Source organism: Somniosus microcephalus, unplaced genomic scaffold (genome assembly GCF_052327205.1).
Source record: "Somniosus microcephalus isolate GS21.2 unplaced genomic scaffold, FLI_Smic_1.0 scaffold663, whole genome shotgun sequence".
Taxonomy (NCBI): Eukaryota; Metazoa; Chordata; class Chondrichthyes; order Squaliformes; family Somniosidae; genus Somniosus; species Somniosus microcephalus.
In genome coordinates this window covers 51,784-73,500 of record NW_028225850.1, presented here as the reverse complement: position 1 = coordinate 73,500, position 21,717 = coordinate 51,784, and the positions used below count along the sequence as shown (strand labels likewise).

Sequence of the window (21,717 nt, the reverse complement as noted above, 5' to 3'; positions counted from 1 at the left end):
TCGAGCATCGAGCCGAGCTGAGCTGAGCTCGCACATACGCACCAATAATTTGGATTGAAAGAGGCTCCAATGGAGAGATAAACAAAGGAGGAATAGAGCTCCATGTTGATCTGCTTGTTGACAGCATCCTCACAGTCCTTGTGATAGTTCTGACGCACTTGGGAGGCCATCTTAACTCTTCCTGTTGCAAAGCACTGAGCTCAAACTCCACTGTAGTAACAACCTCACACTGGAGAGGTGACTCATGCTGACCCCTCCTTGCCACTCCAGGAGCCACGTGGCCTCGTCTCCCGGAACGGTGTGGGTTTCTTGCAGGAAGCACACCGCATACTTCCCGTCCCGAAGGACCGAAAAGTTATTAAATCTGTGGCTAGCTTCCCAACGGGCACTTGTTGCGATGATTGTTGTTTGATAACTGTGGGGGGGGCAACCCAGTCTCACCCTTATTGGTCCATCAAAAAGACCCAATGACTGAGGATCGGTTTCGATTCGCAGCGCCTTTTCCACTCAATCCCATGCGACCTGACAAATCTTTTATTTAAATCTGGTAATACTTATTACAATACATCAACTTCATAATAAATCCATTACATTCATTAACCACAATAAAGCTAACCTTAACAAAAATCAGCTTTAAAATTAATACAAGATAGAAGAATACATTTTTTCCAGACAAATACAATGTCAACAATACAAGTACCCATAGTAAAAAACAATACATATCAGTCCTACTAGCAATCTAGTAACACCTCATTTTTACTTGGTAAAACCTGTTATCCTCTTTTTTTCTAATTTTAACATTCAAATACAACAACATTTATACAACTCAACAATTACATAGTAAATCCATTACATTCATTGACCAGTTATGGTCAACAATATAATACAACAATAAATTTTACAGGTAAATCAGTAATATTTACAATACAAACTGCAAACATGCAATAAACCAAGAATCCGTACACGCCAGTCCAACTGGCATTTGTTTAATCATTCATTCCTCCATTCGTCCATTCGTTCGCTCAAGCGTAAATTCCAAGTGCATGACTGCATACATTGTATGCCGTTTCTATCTGCGTGCATGCCTATGTGTTCGTTCATCTGTCCGGCAGACTTCACGCTCACCAGGCGGCAGTCGATAACGAGTCAACACCTGGGAGCAAGAGTCCTTCATTCAGTCGAACGTAAGTTCCAATGTGTAGCGACCTGACAAGATGCTGTCTCTCAATCAGCACGGAAACCCATTGGACGAGAAAAATGCTGACGTCACTGGTCACAAGGATTTGATTAAAGCTGAGGTTTGATTGGTCAACGCACGGTTAGAGTCCCGTATAAAGCAGAGCTGTGGGCTGAAGAGAGGTAAACACAGAGGTGAGAGACGCTTAGCGAGGTTTGACCTGATATTCTCTGGAAGTGGTTTCTGGAGTTACAGCAGAGCAAGTTTTAGTGAGCGGGCGATTGTTTCTCTCTCCCTGCTCTGTTTGTTTTCCTTCTGTCTTTAGTTGGGAACCAAAAAGTTTCGGGTTGAAGTTGGAGCAGTTTCTGTGCTGATGATGTTTGAGATAGTTGCTGTAATCTCTTATTTAATTATTTATAAGCCGCTGGTTAACCGGCGTGTTTGGTTTTCCAGGTCTTGGGGCGGACTCCTGGTCTCGGCTGCTTGATTCCTTCTGATTTAGGCTAAGCCTCTTTTGTAAGCTACTTGGCCGGGAGTACAGCGCTGCAATCAGAAGAACCTGAATAGGCCACTTGGCCGCTCGAGCCTGCTCCGCCATCATTTCTGAACCTCCTTCACTCTTTCCTCTATTTGCTGCCACATTACCGTGTCTTCAAGATATGTTAATGGCCATTCCTAACTGAGCTAATTGTCTCCTTCTGATGCAGATCAGATTAAATGTCATTCGGTGTAAAAGTAGCAGATATGGAGAGTGGTGCCAAAATCAATTTACCTTGTATACCTTGGAGATGTGGCGTTCCAAAGGCTGTGGTGAGCCCTCTGATTGAACGGGAAGAACTCTGCGATTCCGGTAAGTTGCTTTTTCTTTCTACTCACTCGGTCTCTGAAATCCAGATGTTTGGGAGATCCCTGGTTTAGCGGCCGAGTCTGGAGAAGGTTCACTCGGTGTCCTGGATGTTTAATGTCTCCTGGCTATTAGAATGATCTCTTTTCTAATGGTGTTAAGAATCTTAAACTTTCATTCATGTAGCGTCTTTCATGACCTCGATGTCCCAAAGCACCTTGTGCCCAATAACACATTAAGTGTAGTCACTTAAGTTGTGATGTGAGCGTGGAGATTAATCTCAGTCCAGATCTAATGGCTTGCCCCACATCTTTCCACTGTCTCTAATCTTACTCTGGGTTTGTAGAGAGGAACTAGATGTGAGTAGAATTTTTACCTTGCCATTTGGGTGTTGGAGGGGCCCTTGCTCTCAAGAGCTGTGACGGGGCACTAGTTCACTTGCTGGGCCTTAACGGTTTGTTAAATTTGGAAAATACTTTGCAAATATCAAGGTATTGTAACATTTAATTTGTAATCAAACTGGGTCAAAGGAATTAGAAAACAAATTAAACCCGGTCCATCTGCAACTCGGTCATGATGAGCGGAGTTTAATGCCCACTTTACTGATTCACTTGTGTCGAGCTGTGGTTCCGCTGGTACCACCCACACCTGAAGGTTATGGGTTAATTCCCGTTAGACACTTGAGCATAAAAAAATCTAGGCTGAGAATCCAGCGCAGGACTGAGTGCTGCATTGGCTGGAGGGTGAGATGTTGAACCGAGGCCCTGTCTGCTCTCGGAGATTTAAGATTCTAACAGTGGTTGAAGAGCAGGGAGTTCTCCCTGTTGTCCTGGCCAATATTTATCCTCAATCAGTATCACTAAAGCAGATTATTTGGGCACTATCATTGTGGGAGCTTGCTGTTTGCAAATTGGCTGCTGCGTTTCCCACACTACGACAGTGACTCCACTTCAAAAGTACTGCTTTGGCTGTAAAGCGCTTTGAGACGTTTGGCGGTCGAAGAGGCGCTATACTGATGCAAGTCTTTATTTCAGAAGAAAATCTGAACTTTGACCAGAACCGATGCTATAGGACAACAGGAAGAGGAGGAGGCAATTTAGCCCCTCGAGCAATATTCTGCCGTTCAATGAGATCATGGCTGATCTGTGACCTAACTCATTCCCGCCTTTGCCCCTAATACCTTTGGTTAACACATCTGAGTTAAATTTAACATTTGAGCTATCCATTGTTTGCGGATGAGTTCCCAAATTCTACCGCCCTGTATACTGTCATCTCTCCGAATAATGTTTCACTTTTTGCACCGAACCTGGTACTGCCGGGTTAGACACTTTCGATGTGAAGTTTACTTTTCAAACTTTGCCCCGCCTCTGTCTCGGTGACCTACCCGTCCGACCCGGCTAGCCACGTGGGCCACTCGAGTGATCTTTCCAATCCAGGCTCTCGGGAGTCTGGGCTCACAACCCACAGACCAGGCTGGGTTCAAATTACTGCCGTGAACAGACCGAGCCCGGAGACTGTTCAACTTCTCACTGGGACCGAACCCACTGCCTGCCGCACAGTCTCTGGGCTGGAAGTTCCCGGAGGATTATAACCGGCTGGGTTAGAATGACATGTCGTCATCCTTTGCTGAAGTGGCTTGGGAGAGAATGAAGAACTGTTCTGACTCGGGTTATTGTCTTTCTAACGCTGGGCTGGGATCCCTTTCAAGGCTTGTAATGCAGGATGTGTCTATCGTAGAATCCTCTTACAGCGCAACTTCTGCTTTTGTGACGACAACCTGCGATGCCCCGTGAGCGCCCGCCGTTTAAATCGAATAACGAGTTAGGAATGGATCTGTTTGGTGCTTGTGTATATGCTCCTAAAATCAAGCGAACCCGAGCGAGTGATTTTCAAGGCTTGGGGGCCGAAGATTTACCCCGTTCCTTTATTAACCGCTCACCCTCTGTACACGGAAGGGCTGCGAATTCCTACTCCGGGGAGTATCTCTTGTGGGATCGAGGGCTCAATTCCAGACTCGGATCCTGGAGTTTGTGAAAATGGCTGTAGACTGGCTTAGAATACCGGCTTGGCCTCAGTGTCACAGTTTAAGAGCTCTGACCGCCCCCACCTCCTAAACTCCTGCCTCTCTCCTCCTGTCTCTGCAGAGGGCGAAGCGTCGAGCGCTGGAATCCCCACCAGTCCCCCGAACACGGTAAATTCGCTGGAGGCCAGGAGACGGTCCACCGACGGCCGACTGTCCGCTGCTGAGGGTCCGGCCCAGCCTCTGGGGTAAGTAATGCCGAGTCTCCCTCAACCTCCAGTGGCGGAGTCCTTTAGATTGGCCGTGTCATCATTCAGTCTCCCCGTTGGCCGTGAAGACCAGGCTCAATGTGAGGAATGAGTTCGGATTTCCAGGAATTATCCAGGATCTCTGAAGACCCTGCCTGATACGATCCGGCTTGTCTGTGCTCCCCCTCCACCGACCGGTGACTACCGAAGGATTGGTGATTAGCTTCGTTGAATTGGGATTCGAACTAGTTTCAACATAGATTTTAGGGGGATTGTTGCTGCCAGAAATGTAACACAGCATTAATTTAAAAAGCAGACCCTCCAAGGTAGTAATCTCTGGATTATTCCCAGTGCCACGTCCTAGTGAGCAGAAATGGGAGGTGAATGAATGGCTAGAGACATGGTGCAGGAGGGAGGGCTTCAGATCCCTGGGACATTGGGAGCAGTTCTGTAGCGGGAGGGGCCTGTTCAAGAAGGCCGGCTTGCACCAGAACAAAGCTGGGACCAATACTTCTGGGCAAGTTAGTCAATGTTGGGAAGATTTAAACTAATTCGGCAGTATGGTTGGGCACCAATATGTAGTATTTAGAGTAGAAATAAGATGTACACTACTGAGTTCCAGTTAGAAATACAGAATTGGGTGGGATCATAGAAAATAAAGTCCAAGTTCGATTTGGAGTGCATGTGTGCACAGGTTGGTGAGCTGCAGGCGCAAAAAACCGCGAATATGATGTGGCACTAACGAGAACTGGCTCAATGTGAGGATTGGATGCTTCATATGGTGGTTCCAAAGTCTTCAGGGGAGGGGACCAAGCACGAGGGGGTAGCGGTTTTGATCGAGGGAAATATTCTAAATGTCCTTGAGGATCAAAGGCAGAATCTTTGATTTGTAGTTGAGAAAGTGGAGACATTGGGCTACTTGGGGTATTTTATAGGCCATTAAATAGTGAAGGAGATACATGGGCAGATTTTTTCAAAAACTAGAGATGCATGAACGATAGTAGTGATAATGGGAGACATTAACTCCCTCTATGGAATGGGGCTGTGATTTTTCAAGGAGGGAATTCGGGTGTGCTCAAGAGAAATTTATTGATCAGTAGGTTTATTAGCCAAAGAGGAAGAGGCATTGCTGGATGTAGTCCTGGAACTAACTCGATCAATTGGTGAATGTAACATTTGGAGAGCATCTCGTATATTTATCATAGTATGGTAAGATTTAGTCTAGTTATGGAGGGCTATTTTCAGTGAATTGATTAGGATCTGGCCCGGGTAAATTGGAGTTGCAAGACTTGATGTCAGACATGACAAACCATGAGGATGAAACCAATCGACTGCAACAAGAGATAGAAAGGCTAGCAGAATAGGCAGGCAAGTGGCAGATGGAATTTAAGTGAGGTGATGCATTTTGGCAGAAGGAACAGGGAGCAGCAATATACACTTAAGGGCGCAACTTGTGTAGGGACAGAGTGACCTGGGAGTTAATGTGCATAGGTCCCTGAAGGTGGCAGGACATATGAGATCTTGGGCTTAATAGAGGTATTCAGTAGAGAAATGAAGAAGTTATGCTTAACCTTTATAAAGCGCTAGTTAGGCCACAACGGGGGTATTGCATTCAGTTCTGGTCATATTTTAGGAAGGATATGCAAGTATTTGAGGAAGGAAGGACAGGCAGGAAGGAAGGAGGTGGGGTGGCTGTTAATAAAGGAAATAATCACTGTAATAGAGAAATGATATTGGGTCAAAAGATCAGGATAATGAAACAGTTTGGGTGGAGGTAAGGAATAATAAGGGGGGAAAAGCACTGGTGGGTGTAGTCTATAGGCCTCCGAACAATGGCAACTCTGTTGGACGGAGTATCAATCAGGAAATAGTTGAGGGTTGTAATAAGGGAACATCTATAATTATGGGGCATTTTAACTATCATATTAATTGGACAAATCAAATTGGGCAGGGCTGCCTTGAGGATGAGTTCATTGAGTGTATTAGGGATGGGTTTCTTGAGCAGTATGTAACTAACAACCGACCAGGGGGCAAGCAACCTTAGATCTGGTCCTGTGTAACGAGACAGGATTAATTACAAATGTCCTAGTAAAGGATCCCCTTGGAATGAGTGACCATAACATGGTTGAATTCCATATTCAAATAGAGGGTGAGAAGTTTGGATCTCAAACAAGCGTGCTAAGCTTAAATAAAGGAGACTATGCAGGTATGAATGGAATTGAGTAGAGTGGATTGGGGAAATAGATTAAAGGGTAAGACGATACATGATCAGTAGTGTACATTTAAGGAGTTATTCTACAACTTCCAAAAAATATATATTCCACTGAGAAGAAAAGGGTGTAAAAGAAAAGACCGCCATCCGTGGCTAAGTAAAGAAATTAAGGATAGTATTTGACAAAAAACAAGGGCATATAATGTAGCCAAATCTAGTGGGAGGATTGGGAAAACTTTGAGACAGCAAAAAATAACAAAGATTGATTAAGAAATGGAAGATAGATTATGAAAGTAAATTAGCAAAAAATATAAAAACAGATAGGAAGAATTTTATAGTTATATAAAAAGAAAGGGTGGCTAAAGTAAATGTTCATCCCTTAGAGGATGAGACTGAGAAATTAATGGTGGGAAATATGGAGATGGCAAAAACACTATGAATATTTTGTATCAGTCTTTACAGTAGAAGACACTAAATATCCCAACACTGGACAAACAGGGGGGCTAAAGGGGGGGAGGAGCTAAACACGATCAAAATCACTAAGGAAGTGGTACTCGGTAAAATAATGGGACTCAAGGCGGATAAATCACCTGGACCTGATGGCTTACATCCTAGGGTCTTGAGGGAAGTGGCGGTAGGGATTGTGGATGCATTGGTAATTTTCCAAAACTCCTTGGACTCGGCAAAGGTCCCGGCAGACTGGAAAACTGTAAATGTAACACCCTTATTTAAAAAGGGCAGTAGACAGAAGGCTGGAAACTATCGACCGGTTAGCCTAACATCTGTGGTAGGTAAAATTTTGCAGTCCATTATTAAGGAGACAGTAACAGGACATTTGGATAATTTAATAGGACAAAGTCAGCATGGTTTTATGAAGGGGCAGTCATGTTTGACAAATTTGCTGGAGTTCTTTGAGGAAGTAACGTATAGGGTGGATAAAGGGCAACCAGTGGACGTAGTGTATTTAGACTTCCAAAAGGCATTTGACAAGGTGCCACACAAGATTATTGCTTAAGATAAAAAATCACAGGATTTTGGGGGTAATATTCTGGCATGGATAGAGGATTGGCTATCTAACAGAAGGCAGAGTTGGGATAAATGGTTCATTCTCAGACTGGCAATCAGTAACTAGTGGTGTTCCACAGGGGTCAGTGATGGGTCCCCAACTCTTTACAATCTATTAACGATTTGGAGGAGGGGACGATTTGGAGGAGGGGACCGAGTGTAACATCAATGTTTGCAGATGATACTAAGATGGGAGGGAAAGTAGTGAGTGAGGAGGACATAAAAAACCTGCAAGGGGACATCGACAAGCTAAGTGGGCAGAGATTTGGCAGATGGAATACAATACTGGAAAGTGTGAGGTTATGCACTTTGGCAGGAAAAATCGTAGAGCAAGTTATTATCTTAATGGCAAGAAACTGGAAAGTACTGAAGTACAAAGGGATCTGGGGGTCCTGGTGCAGGAAACTCAAAAGGTTAGTATGCAGGTGCAGCAAGTGATTAAGGTGGCCAATGGAATGTTGGCTTTCATTGCTAGGGGGATAGAATGTAAAAATAGGGAGGTATTGCTTCAGTTGTACAAGGTATTGGTGAGACTGCACCTGGAATACTGCGTACAGTTTTGGTGTCCATACTTAAGAAAGGACATTCTTGCTCTCGAGTCAGTACAAAGAAGGTTCACTCGGTTAATCCCGGGGATGGACATATGAGGAGAGGTTGAGTAGATTGGGACTCTACTCATTGGAGTTCAGAAGAATGAGGCGATCTTATTGAAACATATAAGATTGTGAAGGGGTTGGATCGGGTGGATGCAAGGAAGATGTTCCCGATGATGGGTGAAACTAGAACTAGGGGGCATAGTCTTAGAATAAGGGGCTGCCATTTCAAAACTGAGATGAGGAACTACTTCACTCAGGGTGGCAGGTCCATGGAATATGCTGCCCCAAAAAGCTGTAGAAGCTACATTACATAAATTTAAAAACACACTTTCCTAGAAGTAAAGAGAATTAAGGGTTATGGGGAGCGGGCAGGAATTTGGACATGAGTCTAGGTTTGGATCGGTCATGGCCCTGTGGGTAGTGGAGCAGGCCCAGGGGCCATGTAGCCTGATCCTGCTCCTATTTCGTGTCTCATTCTGTTTGATTCAGTAGATGGTCCTGTGATAGTGGATTGGTGGTTAGGATCAGATCAGCCATGATCTTATTGAATGGCGGAGCAGGCTCGTGGGGCTGATTGGCCTACTCCTGCTACTATTTCTTATGTTCTTATGTACAGACGAAATTTACCAGAATGGTTCCAGGGATGAGTAATTGCAGTTACGTGGATAGCGAAGCTGGGGCGGTTCTCCTTGGAGCCGAGGAGGCTAATCGGCTGTTTAATAGTGTTTAAAATCAAAGGGTTTAGAAAACTTCTTACAATGGCTGAAGGGTAGCTCACGAGGGCACAGATTTAAGGTGATTGGCAAAAGAACCAAAGGCGACATGAGAAACTTTACGAGTGGTTAGTCTTTGGAATGCACTGCCTGCTGGGATGGTGGATGCCGACTGAACAGTAGCCTTAAGGGAACTGGATAAATGCTTGCAGGGGATAAAAGTGCATGGATTGCACGCCGAAAGAACAGGCGCAGGCGCAGACTCTCACTACTCTCTGGATATCGTGACTGTCGGCCTTGCTCTGGCGGCTCCTCACTTCACAGTTCACTGGCTGCAAGTGGAACAGTCAGCTCGAATGCTGTTTGAAGACTCGCCTTGTTAATTCAGCCTGGTTACATCCCGGGAGCCGGGGCTGCGGTTCATTGAGCCTCTTTAAACTGTGGCCAGAAATCGGCTGGCTTCTCCCACCTGCCCAATTTGGTCTCCTTTGAGAACTGGCTGGTCTTGGTCGTAATTTCTCCCACCGCCAGTTGCTCATATCTAGACTTCACCAGTAATTTGTCCGGTAAATTTAAGCTCGAGTTCCTTTCCAGAACAGTGGCGATTCACCAGGTAGTAACTCCCACAGTCAGGACTAACTGAATGTGGTATTAATAACCAACAGGTTTCACTTGGTTCCATATAACGCTTCCTTATTTCAGCCTGAAGATGGTCTCCCTCTGATAAAGATAATTGGATGTTCAATGAATCGCCTTCTCTTCCGGCAGGCTTGCTGCAGCCCAACAATCGGGAGGTGCTCGAGGTCACGTGGTGGTCCCCCGGAGACCCAAGCTGACTCTGCCTCGAACTCCCACAGTTCTCAATTAAGTTGCATACACACGTCGGTCCGAACTGGGCTTGTTCCTTCAGTGTCCAGCTTCCCCAATGACTTGACTTTTTAGGGCGGTGCCTTTTAACCGAGAATCCGAATCAGTGGGATAAATGCATAGCTCCTGTTGCAACTGTTCTTTCTCTCGATCGCGGGTCTGATGGGGGCCAGGGAAAGATTGCCTTGTATCCCTTGCTAATAGTTCGGCTAGAGCCCTGCATACAGCTTTGGGGTCGCCATTAAAGGAAATGTGATTGCACTAAAAGTACAAGGGGATTTACCAGGATGTTGACAGGACTGGAGAACTTTAGCAATGAGGAATGATTGGATGGGCTGGGGTGGTTTGCATTGAGGTGTATAAACTGGGGTCTAGATAGTGGATAGGACGGTCCTATTTCAGTTGGAGGTCAATAACTAGAACAGATTGAAAGTCGTCTTTAGAGGTGTTTAGAAATGTTCACCGAGGGTGGTGGGGTGGGGGGCCTGGAACTCGCTACCTGAGGGTGGTAGAGACCCTCATCGCATTACATAGTACTTGGATATGCACAAAGTGTAGTAACCTGTAACGATACGCACCAAAAGATGGAAAGTGGGATTAGACTAGATGGCTATTTCGACATTACATGATGGGACGAATGGCATCCTTCTGTACCGTAAACTTCCGATTGTGATTTCCATCAATCCCGATTCACCACATTGAGCCTCTATCTGCTGTTGTCACCCGTGCTAACTGCTCTCCTGTCAAATCAAACCTCGAGTTTCGTATTTGCCTCGGATTCATCAGGATTAGTAAAGTGAAGTCATGCCGCCCAAAAGTCAGTGTCCGGATATTGTCTTTTGAGACCTGTGTAAATTCTAAATTCATGCTGCTTCTAAATTCACGCTGTTTCTTGCAGTGATTCCCTGGGTTAAACGCACCACTTAATAGTTAAAACCGATCGAAGCTTAATTCCTTAGTCTGGACCTGATTTCTACCGCTTCAGCGGAGTGTTGGACCATCAGGTGTCCCCACTATCCATTTAGAATAAGAGATGGGGAATGGCTCCAGTGTAGTGTCACCTCTGGTCTCGTAAATCTGAGGCGTTGGCTCCCTGTCTGTTGTCCGTGCGTGAGGCTCAAACCCGCGCAGTTCAATTTTCTAACCAGGAACTAGCGACCCTCCAGTGACTCTGGGGCCGAGGGGAAGTAGGACTGGGAATAGAAGTGACCATTGCAGACCTGGTGATTTTTGAAGTTCAGAGCCAGATTAGCTATCGCAGCCCCGCTAATGGGTGACCTGTGCTAAGGAAGTCTACAGGACTCCGAGCTGGTCTCGCTCACCCCGAAGGTTTGAGCCTTCACTCGATGCTGGAGGACATTTTCCCTCCGAATAACCCTGAACTTAAAAAGCCCGAGACCTGGCTAGAGGATGATCACCAGCTGACTCATTACTCCAGTGAAGCCCCCTATAGTTCAGGTCCTGGCACCTGTCCCAATTCCTGCTCACCTTGTAAATTACTGGGGTTGGGGTGCAAATTGAACCTGTTTTTTTTTAGGAATTCGCCACTTTTGTGGGAGAGGCAGGGAAGAGACAGCTGCTGCTCAGTTGGAGCACCCTCGCCTGAGTGAGGAGGTTGTGGTTTCAAGTCTCACTGCAAAAACCTGTATAATAATCTAGGCTGACACCAGTGCAGTACTGAGGGAGTGCTGCACTGTTGCTGGTGCTCGCCTTTCAGATGAGACATTAAACCCAGGCCCTGTCTGTTCTCAGATGGACGCAAAATCTCCCATGGCACTAAAACAGCAGGGGAGTTATCAGCGGTGTGCTGGCCAATATTCCATCCATCAACGTCAGTGAAACAGATTATCTAAAAATACTGCAGATCCTGGAAATCTCAAATAAAAACAATGCTGGAGGTCAGGTAGCATCTGAGAAACAGATTTAACGTTTCATGTCGATGACCTTCCGTCAGTACTGGAAAAAAGCAGGAAATGGAACAGATTTTTAAGCAACTGCAGTGGCTGGGAAAGTGGTGGAGGGGATGAAAACAAAGGGGAAGGTCTGTGATGGGATACAAGGCAGGAGATGTTCAGATATTCAAGGCAAAAGGAGGTGGTAATGGGACAAGTTAAACAAAGTATCAGATTAAACATTATCTAGTCTATTTGTGGGAGCTTGTGTTCAGATTGGCTGGCACGGTTCCTACATTGCAACAGTGACTACACTTCCAAGTTCTAAAGCGTTTTGGGACGTGATGAGCTATATAACAGGTCTTAAAATAAACTTGCTTTCTTTCTCTTTGGAGAGCTTGAATTGTTGGTGTGAATCAAGTTTATGAAGAAAAGACTGTCTAATTTGTAGTGTTGGCCAGACTGCGTGAACTAACTGCCAACTCCGCTTTTCTGGGTGAACTAAGCACATCTGTGCTTCCCTTTACCCCCTAGGCGGTCCAGGAGCCATGTATACTGGAGGCCAATGAGCTCGGAGGAGCGGGAAATGTCAACAATCTCTCGATTACAAAGGGAGACGGCAGAGCACAGGCGGCAAAACGAAGCAATGATGCATCTCGCGATTGCTGGCACAAGTAAGCTAGTTGACTGCGCGTGGCTGATTTGGAAGAGATTCCACGTGTACCTTTTTGGAGGGAGGTGTCTATAGCCAGTGTTGGAGAGATGAAATGCAAGGTTCATTAAAGCCATCCTCACGAAATAGCATTAGATAGTCCACAGGCTATTTGTAACCCACTGAACTATGGGGAGAAGGCTGGCGCGTAGGTTGTATTGCCTTGTAAGTAATTCAGTTTCTGTTTCTCCAACTGGAGCTCTACCTGCGATGATCATCTAGAGTTGAGTTCAATTTGATTCCCAACATTGTCCATTCGAAAAGCTCATTTTTCATGATTGTCACTGTCAGCAGTTTCATCTGAGTCTGTTCTACAAGGGAAAGAATCCCGGACCATTAGCCAATTCCATCAGTTAGTTGATCAGAGGCTGATGGTCAGTGTTTAACACAGCGGCAGAGGCTGCTAATTGGGTCCGTTTGAAGATCGGCTTCTTTAATCTGCTGAGTTTGGAGTCACCAGTCGCCTGTATCTGTATTGTTTCTTCCCAGCAGGATGGCGTGGCACCACATCCCTACTGAGCATCCCGGGGATGGATAGCGCTGAATGCTTTCACTGGCACTGAGTGACTTCAGAATGGCCTCAATTCCTTCTGGGGCCCTGGATCATTCTTCCTGTGCCGATACATAAGGCAGTAGCCAAACGACACCGCTCCATTCTGTCTTGGGCTTTTAACTCCAGCTCATCCTTTCAAGTTCACTTCAGCTGCATCCCTGTTGGGTCGCGTCCAGCGCCACATTTGTTTAGGATCTTTGTCAGGAATACAGAATATGATTAATCCAGGTCCATCTTCTGGCTAGTGGCATGCAGTACACTTGGACCATCGGATCACGGTAAATCTATTAGGATAAATGATCGTCCACGAGAAAACATTGGGTGGGGGCTCCCACTATCAATGGCCTCCAGGATCTTGCCCAAGTGGTTATGTTTGTGAGGCAGTTCTATGAAGGAGCGGGCACATCTCTGAGCCTGATCATTGCCATATTCCAATGTAGAGCTGCTGACATGTCAAGTGGTGTCCCTCGTGTTTCCCTCTTCTGAGATGGATGATGGCCAGTGAATTGCTGTCGTTGATGCTCTGCCAGAGTCCAGCAACTCTGCCCCAAGGCGTGAGACTGTCCTGGGCCTTAATCAGCACCACATAGGTGGACCGTTTCTCAAGTTCTAGGAGAACTTGAATATTGACCTTGTGCCCTTCTGAGCTGCGTCACTTCAAACGCCCTCCTGTTAATTCTGAAATGGTCCCCTTGCTCTGCTGATGTATCCAGTTTTATAGAATGTTTCTTGCTGTTCGCCTTCACTTGCACTACAGCAACCTCTTCAGCTCCTGCTGTGGACTTTCCGTTAATAAGGGTTCAGAAAGTGAAAATCCCGCAACTTTTAAATTTTGGGGGTGACTGGAGAAGTGATATCCCAAGTGGGAAGCAGTGAGATCCACGAGGAGAGACACCCAGATTTCCAATATGCATCGAAGATTCCACAGACAAACTATAGGTTGACTAAAAGGTTCAGAGATTACATTATAGGCTGTGGTGCAAACAGGCTATTCGGCCCAACCAGTCCATGCTGGCATTTATGCTCCACTCGAGCCTCCCCCTGTCTTTCGTCATCTAACTCCATCTGTAGCCCTCTATTCCCTTCTCCCTTAAGTACATCCATACTATTTGCTTCAACCACTCCCTGTGGTAGTGAGTTCCACATTCTCACCACTGAGTGAAGAAGTTTCTCCTGAATTCCCTATTTGATTTCTTGGTGGCTATCTTCTATTGATGGCCTCTAGTTAGTTATGCTCTTTCCCCACAAGTGGAAACACTCTCTAGCTACACTAGCAAACCTTTCATAATTTTAAAGACCTCTCAGCTGTCCCTTTTTCAAGAGAAAGGAGACCCAGCCTGTCCATCCTTTCCTCAAGCCAGCTAGTTATCCATTTTGCTACTTGTCCCCTGACTCTGCATTCTCTGACTTTGTTCATCAGTCTCTTATGTAGTACCTTATTTGAAGGCCGTTTGCAAATCTAGATAAATAACACCTACTGCATCACCCTTGTCTGCTCTCCCTGGTGCCTCTTCAAAAAAATTCAGAGGTTGAACAAACAAGCTTTCCCTTTTGAAATCAATGTTGGCTATTCCTTTTTTGGCTTTTCTAGATTTTCTGTTTTCTCCTTTAGTCGGTATTCCATTTATATTTCCTACCACCATTTAAGCTGACTGGTCTATAGTTCCCTGGACATGTTCTATCTCCTTTAAATATAGGTATATTAGCTAACCACCAGTCCTCTGGCACCACCATTTTTAACGAATTACTAAATATATGTAGTATGAGCCTATCTCTTCCCTAGATTATATTAAAATGTGCAGATGTAACCCATCTGAACCAGGTTTTTTCTTAGTTTGATTTAGTTTATTTAATATCTCAATGCAGATTTCTAATTTTGCCTTCCAGCGTCATGTCCACCTGTTCTATCTCCCTGGTAAATATAGAAGCCAAGTAATTATTTAATTTCTGCCATCTCTCTATCACGGCCTGTGGTATGATCCTGTCCATCTTAGTGGCCCAATTCCCATTCCGACTTCCCCTTTTTTAGCTTGTCTAAAATATTTTACATGTTCCTTGATTTAATTTCATAGTTCCTCTTTGCCTTCCTAATTGTTGACTTCTCTCCTAATCTCGTCGTATTCTCCCTTATGCTCTCCCCTTGCTGTCCACGTAATGTATGCCTCTTTCCTTGCCCTCATTTTTCCCTTGTGGCTTTAATCATCCATGATATCTCATTAGTGTTCAGTTTGTTCTTAGCAGAATCTCGAGAATGCGAGCTTGGGTGAAGGATACAGTGGGCACTTGCTAGTCAGGCTGAGGGTCCAAGGTGAGCATCGGGTCTTGTGGGCAGACTGGGGAAGGCCTGATGCCTTGCCCATCTTGAGTTAATCTACAGGAAGACATTGGATTCATCAATTCAATGTAAAAATGGCAAATTTGTAGCTAAAGCTGGGACCGGGTAAAGAGGTGCTTGTGTGGGGAAAAACCGGAGGGAATTTGGATGGAGCAGTGTCTGTTAAGTACCTATCGGTAGTGTGGAAATGGCAAATGCGTGTTGGGTCTTTAAGCGGACTGAGCTATCCGATGCCGCCTTCAATCTTGTGATCTCCTCAGGTCAGAACATGAGGAATTCCATCCCGCTCACCAGGCCGATCAATATACAGCTCCACACAAACAGGCCAGCCGAAGGTCACCGGGAGTTCGGATCAGACCAAGAGTACAAACTGTCGCACTTCATCAAGGATCTCCGCAAGTACCCGCCCTCGGTGAGTGAATACCGAGAACCACGGTAACATTTCACCATCCATTTAACGCTGAGAGGAATCCCAAGATACCTTGAGCCGTTTCTCATTAAAAGCCCTGATGCCTACATAAACAGGAGCAGGCTATTTAGCCCCTCGAACCTGTTCTGCTATGAGATCATGGCTGATCTGTGACCTAACTGCATATACTCGCTTTTGCCCCATATCCCTTAGTACCTTTGGCTAACGATCTATCCATCTTAGATTTAAAATTAACAATTGATCCCAGCATTAATTGCCGTTTACAGAAGTTCCAAACTTCTAACTATTTTATGTCGAAGCGTTTACTAACTTCACCCCTGAAAGGTGTGGTTCCAATAGGCTATGTCCCCTAGTCCTAGACTCCAACCAGGAGTAATAGTTTCTCTCTTTACCTTCAGTTCGCTTTAATATCTAACTTCGACCAAATCCACTTAAGCTTAAATGCCAGCTAATACCACTCCTGTTTGTATAATTTCTACTCGTAATTAACCCTTGGCAGTCAGGTATTCTAGTAAACCTACACTGCACTCCCTCCAAGGCCAAGCCAATATACGTACCCGTACCTACCAGATTTAGGAACAGCTTTTTTCCTAGGGCTATCATCCTACTGAACTCCAGAAATAAACTCTAAAGCCTGCACATCTGCCAATGCACTTTATTATGGTTATGCTTATGTTCATGTATTACAAGCCAAATGTATGTTGAATGTTTAAATGTCTTAATCTAAATGTACACTCTTGGGAACCACAAGCCTATATTTCGTTGTATGCACTTGTGCACTAACAATAAGTTGATTTGATATCCTTAAGGTGTGGTGCCCAGAACTGTGCTCAGTTCTCCAGGTGTAGTCTAACCAGGGCTTTGTCTAACAGTAGCATAACTTCTACCTCTTCCCCCTTGGTTAATCCTCGAGATATAAGACCAGCATTCATTAGCTATTTTTGATTTTCTGTCGCTGTCCGTGAAATTTTAACGATCTATGTACAGGGCGGGAGGCCTTTTTTTAGGCCTCTACTGTTACTAGCTTTTCACCATTTGGAAAGTACTCTGATCTATCCTGCATTCAAAAGTGGATGACCTCACACTTGCTTTGAAATCCATTTGCCACAGTTTTGCCCATGTGCCTTTCTATCCCATTTAGTTAATAAATAGTGAATAGTTGAGGCCCAACACATTCCTGTGGGACACCACTAGTTACATCCTGCCAATTATCCAATTTCCTAATAAGGTTAATTTGCCTTCAATTCCATGAGCTTGAACTTTTAGCTAACAGTCTTGAGGAATTTATTGAATGCCTTTTGGAATTCCATAGACCCTCCTCCGACTCCACCTCCGTCAGGCATGACCTGCCTTTCACCGATCCATGTAGGCTTTCTGATCAGCTGCCACTTTTCAAATGTTTAGTCTCTACATCCTTGGACTCTAGTAATTTCACAACAGGTGTTGGGCTAACTGCTCTAATTCCTGGTTTCACACTCCTTGAATAGCGAGTATCATGCAGTTTTCCCACTAAAGGAATAGTTGTTGAATCGAGAACAATTTGGAACATCATAGTTGGCGCATCTGGCATGTTCTTATCTGCTCCCTTTAAATCCCTGGGATGGGAGCCATTGGGTCACTTAGTGCCATTACTGTTTGCTTTCATTGAGTCCACATTTCGTTGATGTCTGGCATTATTCAACATGGCCACCATTTCCGTATTTTCACTTATCGATTTTCAAGGGGGCGCACGTCACTCACGACCACCCGCTTTTTCCTAATATAAACGTGAATAATTAATTGGTGCCATAATCTGAGCAGATGAAGCCCATGCTGTAATTGAGTATAAGGAAATGGCAGACTTGCGAAATAATGAGGAAACTGTGTAGAATTAATTGGCTTTAAATCTAAATGGTAATGGGGGCTGAAGATTGACAAATCTCCACGACATTAGTGGTAGATTGACTGAGCACTTGGACAACGGAGCCAGCATAGCGTTGTAAAGGGTAATTGATTTGCCTATTTTTGGTCACGTTTTAAATGTATTTAAATGGAAATTAATTTAAAGGAGTTGGTGCATCTTGGGTAAGTAAATGAGTTCACAATCCTTGGTAAACAAGAATTGAAATGGAGTAGAGGAGAATTTCTCGAACAGATTCTCAAATCAAAAGTAGCAACAGCAAGGTCGGTTTAAGAGCGCATACAAACCAAACTGGGTTTTACTAGAAGCAAAGAATTGAAGAGCAGAAGTTCTGGTTAATTTGTATAGGACTTCCTGTACTGTACACGTGATCTCTATTGAAAAATGAGGCACTGGAGAAGGCTCATCGGTGCAATTTCTTGCACCATCAGGAAAGACTAGCTGGCTGGGGCTGAGGTGACCTGATGGAAGTCTCCAGTTATGCGGGGCTTTGGGGGAAACAACTAGACAGATGTGTCTGCTTGTAGAGAACCCAAAACTAGATCATAAGATCGTCCCTAAGATTTCAAGAACTACTTGATAGAATGTGGAACTGGATACCACGAGGGTAGTTGAGGCAAATAGTATAGATGCATTTAAGGAGCAGCTACATTAACGAGGGAGAAAGGAATACAAGGTTCTACCCATGGAGTTGATGAACTAGGGTTGGAAGGCAGCTCTTGTGTAGCTTGCAGCAGTAGGACCGAGCGGCCTGTTCCTGTGTTGGGGATTCTATGTAATTCTACTATGGACTTCAGAAGGCGTTGGTTTACGGTTTCACGAAATAGGCTGTTGGCATAAATGAAAGCACATGGAAAAGGAGGCTGCCATTCGACATTGGTTAGCAGGCAGGAAACAGTCGGGCTACTGGACACGTACTCCAATTGGCAGGTTGTGACTGGCGGTTCCCCTAGGGAATCCGTACTGGGGCGTCAGCTTTTCACTTTCAATGAGTTGGATGAAGGAATAGAGATCCGTATATCCAAGTGTGTTGACGAGAGCGAGTTGGATGGCACAGTTAGTAGTATAGGTGGGAGCAGCAATTTTCAAAAGGCCGCTGATCGAGCAAAACTGTGGCCAGCTGGAGTTTCATGAAGGGAAGGGAGGTCATCCACTTTAGACCCTGAGGAACTTGGATCCGAGTATTTTTATAAATGGTGGTCAGCTAAGAACTGAAGGAATAGAGATTGAGGCACATGAGCAGATCATTAAACTAGTGGACAGGTACAAAATAACTTTACAAGGCTATGGGATGTTGGGCTTCCTCGAGTGAAGGCCGTCAGTGGAAGTATTTGGTTGTACAGAGCTCTGTTTGGACCACCTCTGGAGAACTTGGTTCAGTTCTGGGCAACGCGCCTCGGGAAGGATGTATTGGCCTTGGAGAAGGTGCAAGACATTGTATGAGTTGATGCCAATCCTGGGATTGGCGAATAGATTGAGATTCTGCACTAACGCAAGTGTCAATCCAGACACACTCAACCAGAGGATGCACCGTGCCAAGACCGTTCAACTTGTCTTGCCCCAGGAAAAGGGAGTGCAACGATGCGGCTCTCGGGCAGTATATCTCGATGGCAGAGTACATTGACGTGTTTGAACATCGCACACAAGCGAGAGGCGGCAAGCGGGCCAGGCGCCAGGAGACACCAGGTACTACAGTCGGCTCTTCTCCCGACCATTCTCGGAGGCCTTCTATCTTCGCCTTCTCCCCCCGCCCCCACACACGGCCTTCTCCGCGCTCTCTGCCCATAGTCTTCAATTCATAAACCTTGAAATGAGAACCGATTTAAACGTTGATCCCCCAAACACTGGCCTGTTCGAGCATCTCTGGACACGCCCAGCTCTTACTGCCCGACCCGAACAACGCGGTGCCCGAGCTGGTATCAGAATCTGCCGCTCTGACCAGGGCCCACGGCGGGGCTGTGCCTGTTGAGAAATGGCTTGAGGCCCAAGTATTTTTCGAGCCGGGAGAGGCCTCGCCAACTCCGGGCTGGATTTGAATCTGACCCCAGAGGTAAACTGACAGCGTCTGAGCTGTGAGATTCTGCCAACTAATGGCTCCCGGCTCTGGACATTGAGACCCAGGAATCGTCCGTTTGTTTCCCAACAGGACCCTGGGGATTGGAGTCTCGTTCCCTGACTGGTTATTGGAGGGAGGTCGGGGATGAACGGGCCCGCACTCTTCCTCATTGTACATTAATAGCACAATTAGAGCAGATTGACAAAGAACGGGGTAAAGGGAAGCTTGTTTAAACTGGACTGAAATAACTGGGTGGGCGCGGGTAACCATCAAACCCGGGATTTATATCCCTTCTCCCAGCGGGCTGAGACATGAACGGGAGGATCTCGGGGCCTGCTGACTCACTCGGTCTATCGCGGGGTGTCCGGGACACAAACTATTAATAGAGCGGGGCCGGGGTGAGTCCAGCTCGCCAGAAGTCACTGTCTTGAGACTGAATTCCGCGTTTCTCTTTCCCTCTGCACTTTTAGCCTCAACCCGCCTTGTTCATCTGTAAAGGGAGACTGTGAAAACTGGGATCAGTGAGCAGTCGAGAGCCGGAATTTCCTGATCCGTGTCCGTTTGTCGTTGCTCAGTCCGGTCTTCTCCAAGGGCCTCCTTTGTGAAAACTCTTCCATGTTTTAGTTTTACTACTGCCGCCGGTATAATCCTGATCTTGCGGTCATTGAATGATTCCGGTTTAGTGTCTCAAAACCCAACCAGGCCGCGGAACTGTTTTTTATCAGCTGAAATTTTGAAAACGGGCCAGCGCCCGAGAGGTAACATTTTAGGCCCGGGGTTTATTTCACTGCTCCAAGGTCACGCGGGATCTCAGCAGGTCAGTGTGAAATGTTACTAATTCTTCAGACCGATCCGCCCTCCGCTGGCGCTCACCCGGCCGATTTGATCAGTCGCTGACCTTATTGGATCAGAAATGTTTAACTTTGTTTGAATAGTGATGCACGAGTCTCTAATCTGCAAGATTTGCTCTTCCTGACCCCCAGAGGGGAATCTTCCCCAATCCAAATCTCCTTTCCTTGTATCTGGTTTCGAAGATGCTGATGGCCGTTACTGCGGGACTGTGGTCCCAGGGGAGCCGGGCAGTAAGTGGCCAGGGATTGTCAAACTCGGTACATGTATGGATGTGGTTTTAATGTTTAATACTTGTTTGTACTTAATAAAGACCTTCCACGTAAGGTATGGTCTCCGGTGTTTGGATCTTGAACAGCCGAGCTTATTCCGGGTGAAGTGAAATTCGGTGTCGCAGGAATAGCAAATGAGACTGGGCCGGAGCTGCTTAAACTCTGGGTTAGATCGTGTTGTATTGCGAATATGCGGTGGTGCATCAACAGATTTCGGGAATGTCCAGTTTTGGAATAATGTGATTTTATTTTTTTCTTCCTGCCTCCCTCCTCCTGTCTTTCCTGCGGACCTGGCCTCATTAGGCCGCTCCTCCTGTTCACGGACTTGCCCCGCTGGCAATGGAGGCCCAGCCGATTCACCGAGTTTAATGGGCTAACTCGGGTCCCCAGCACGGTCAGTGTTCCATATTCAACCATCAGTCTGAACCGCTGCTGCCACCTGCCTTTAACCTTTAATAACAAAGCATTATTACCTCGAATGCTGGACCTCCTTCCCCCGCCCCCCGCTCCTTGTTCTCATCGACATGTTGCAGGATTTCACAGGGCTGGCAGCGTGCGTATGGAGTCATAAGCGCCCCACAAGTTCCAGCTTTCCACATGCAATGGTGCCCATCCGCTAGAAATTCACTTCTGCTGGCACAGGGTTGGGCATTTATTGAGGTGTATAAAATTGAGGGGCCTAAAAGTGGATAGAAGAGGGGTCAAAAACCAGGGGAGACAGATTTAAAGTAATTGGGGGAAGGTTTAGAGGGGATTTGAGGGGAAATGTCTTGGCCCAGAGGGTCGTGGGGGTCTGGAACGCACTGCCTGAAAGGATGGTAGAGGCAAGAATCCTAATCACATTTAAAAAGTACTTGGATGTGCACTTGGGATGCTGGAACCTGCAGGGCTACGGACCAAGAGCTGGGAAGTGGGATTAGGCTGGATAGCTTTTCGTTGGCCGGCACGGACACGATGGGCTGAAATGGCCTCCTTC

The 21,717-nt window shown here is 45.9% G+C and overlaps 1 protein-coding gene across 3 annotated transcripts; it reads left to right on the top strand.

Annotated features, from left to right (window-relative positions):
- The first annotated feature begins 1,373 nt into the window (after positions 1-1,373).
- LOC147081217 (targeting protein for Xklp2-like) lies at positions 1,374-20,795 on the top strand. Of its 3 annotated transcripts, none has more exons than XM_085980895.1 (7): positions 1,374-1,390; positions 1,885-2,027; positions 4,166-4,289; positions 12,169-12,308; positions 15,495-15,646; positions 19,073-19,250; positions 20,091-20,795. In XM_085980895.1, the coding sequence occupies exons 2-7, from the start codon at positions 1,895-1,897 to the stop codon at positions 20,114-20,116; spliced, it is 753 nt and encodes a 250-aa protein (XP_085837021.1). In that variant the 5' UTR covers positions 1,374-1,390; positions 1,885-1,894; the 3' UTR covers positions 20,117-20,795. The 3 variants fall into 3 exon arrangements, with proteins under 3 accessions (XP_085837021.1, XP_085837020.1, XP_085837022.1); XM_085980894.1 differs by having other exon boundaries at positions 19,062-19,250; XM_085980896.1 differs by lacking the exon at positions 19,073-19,250.
- The last annotated feature ends 922 nt before the right edge of the window (positions 20,796-21,717 follow it).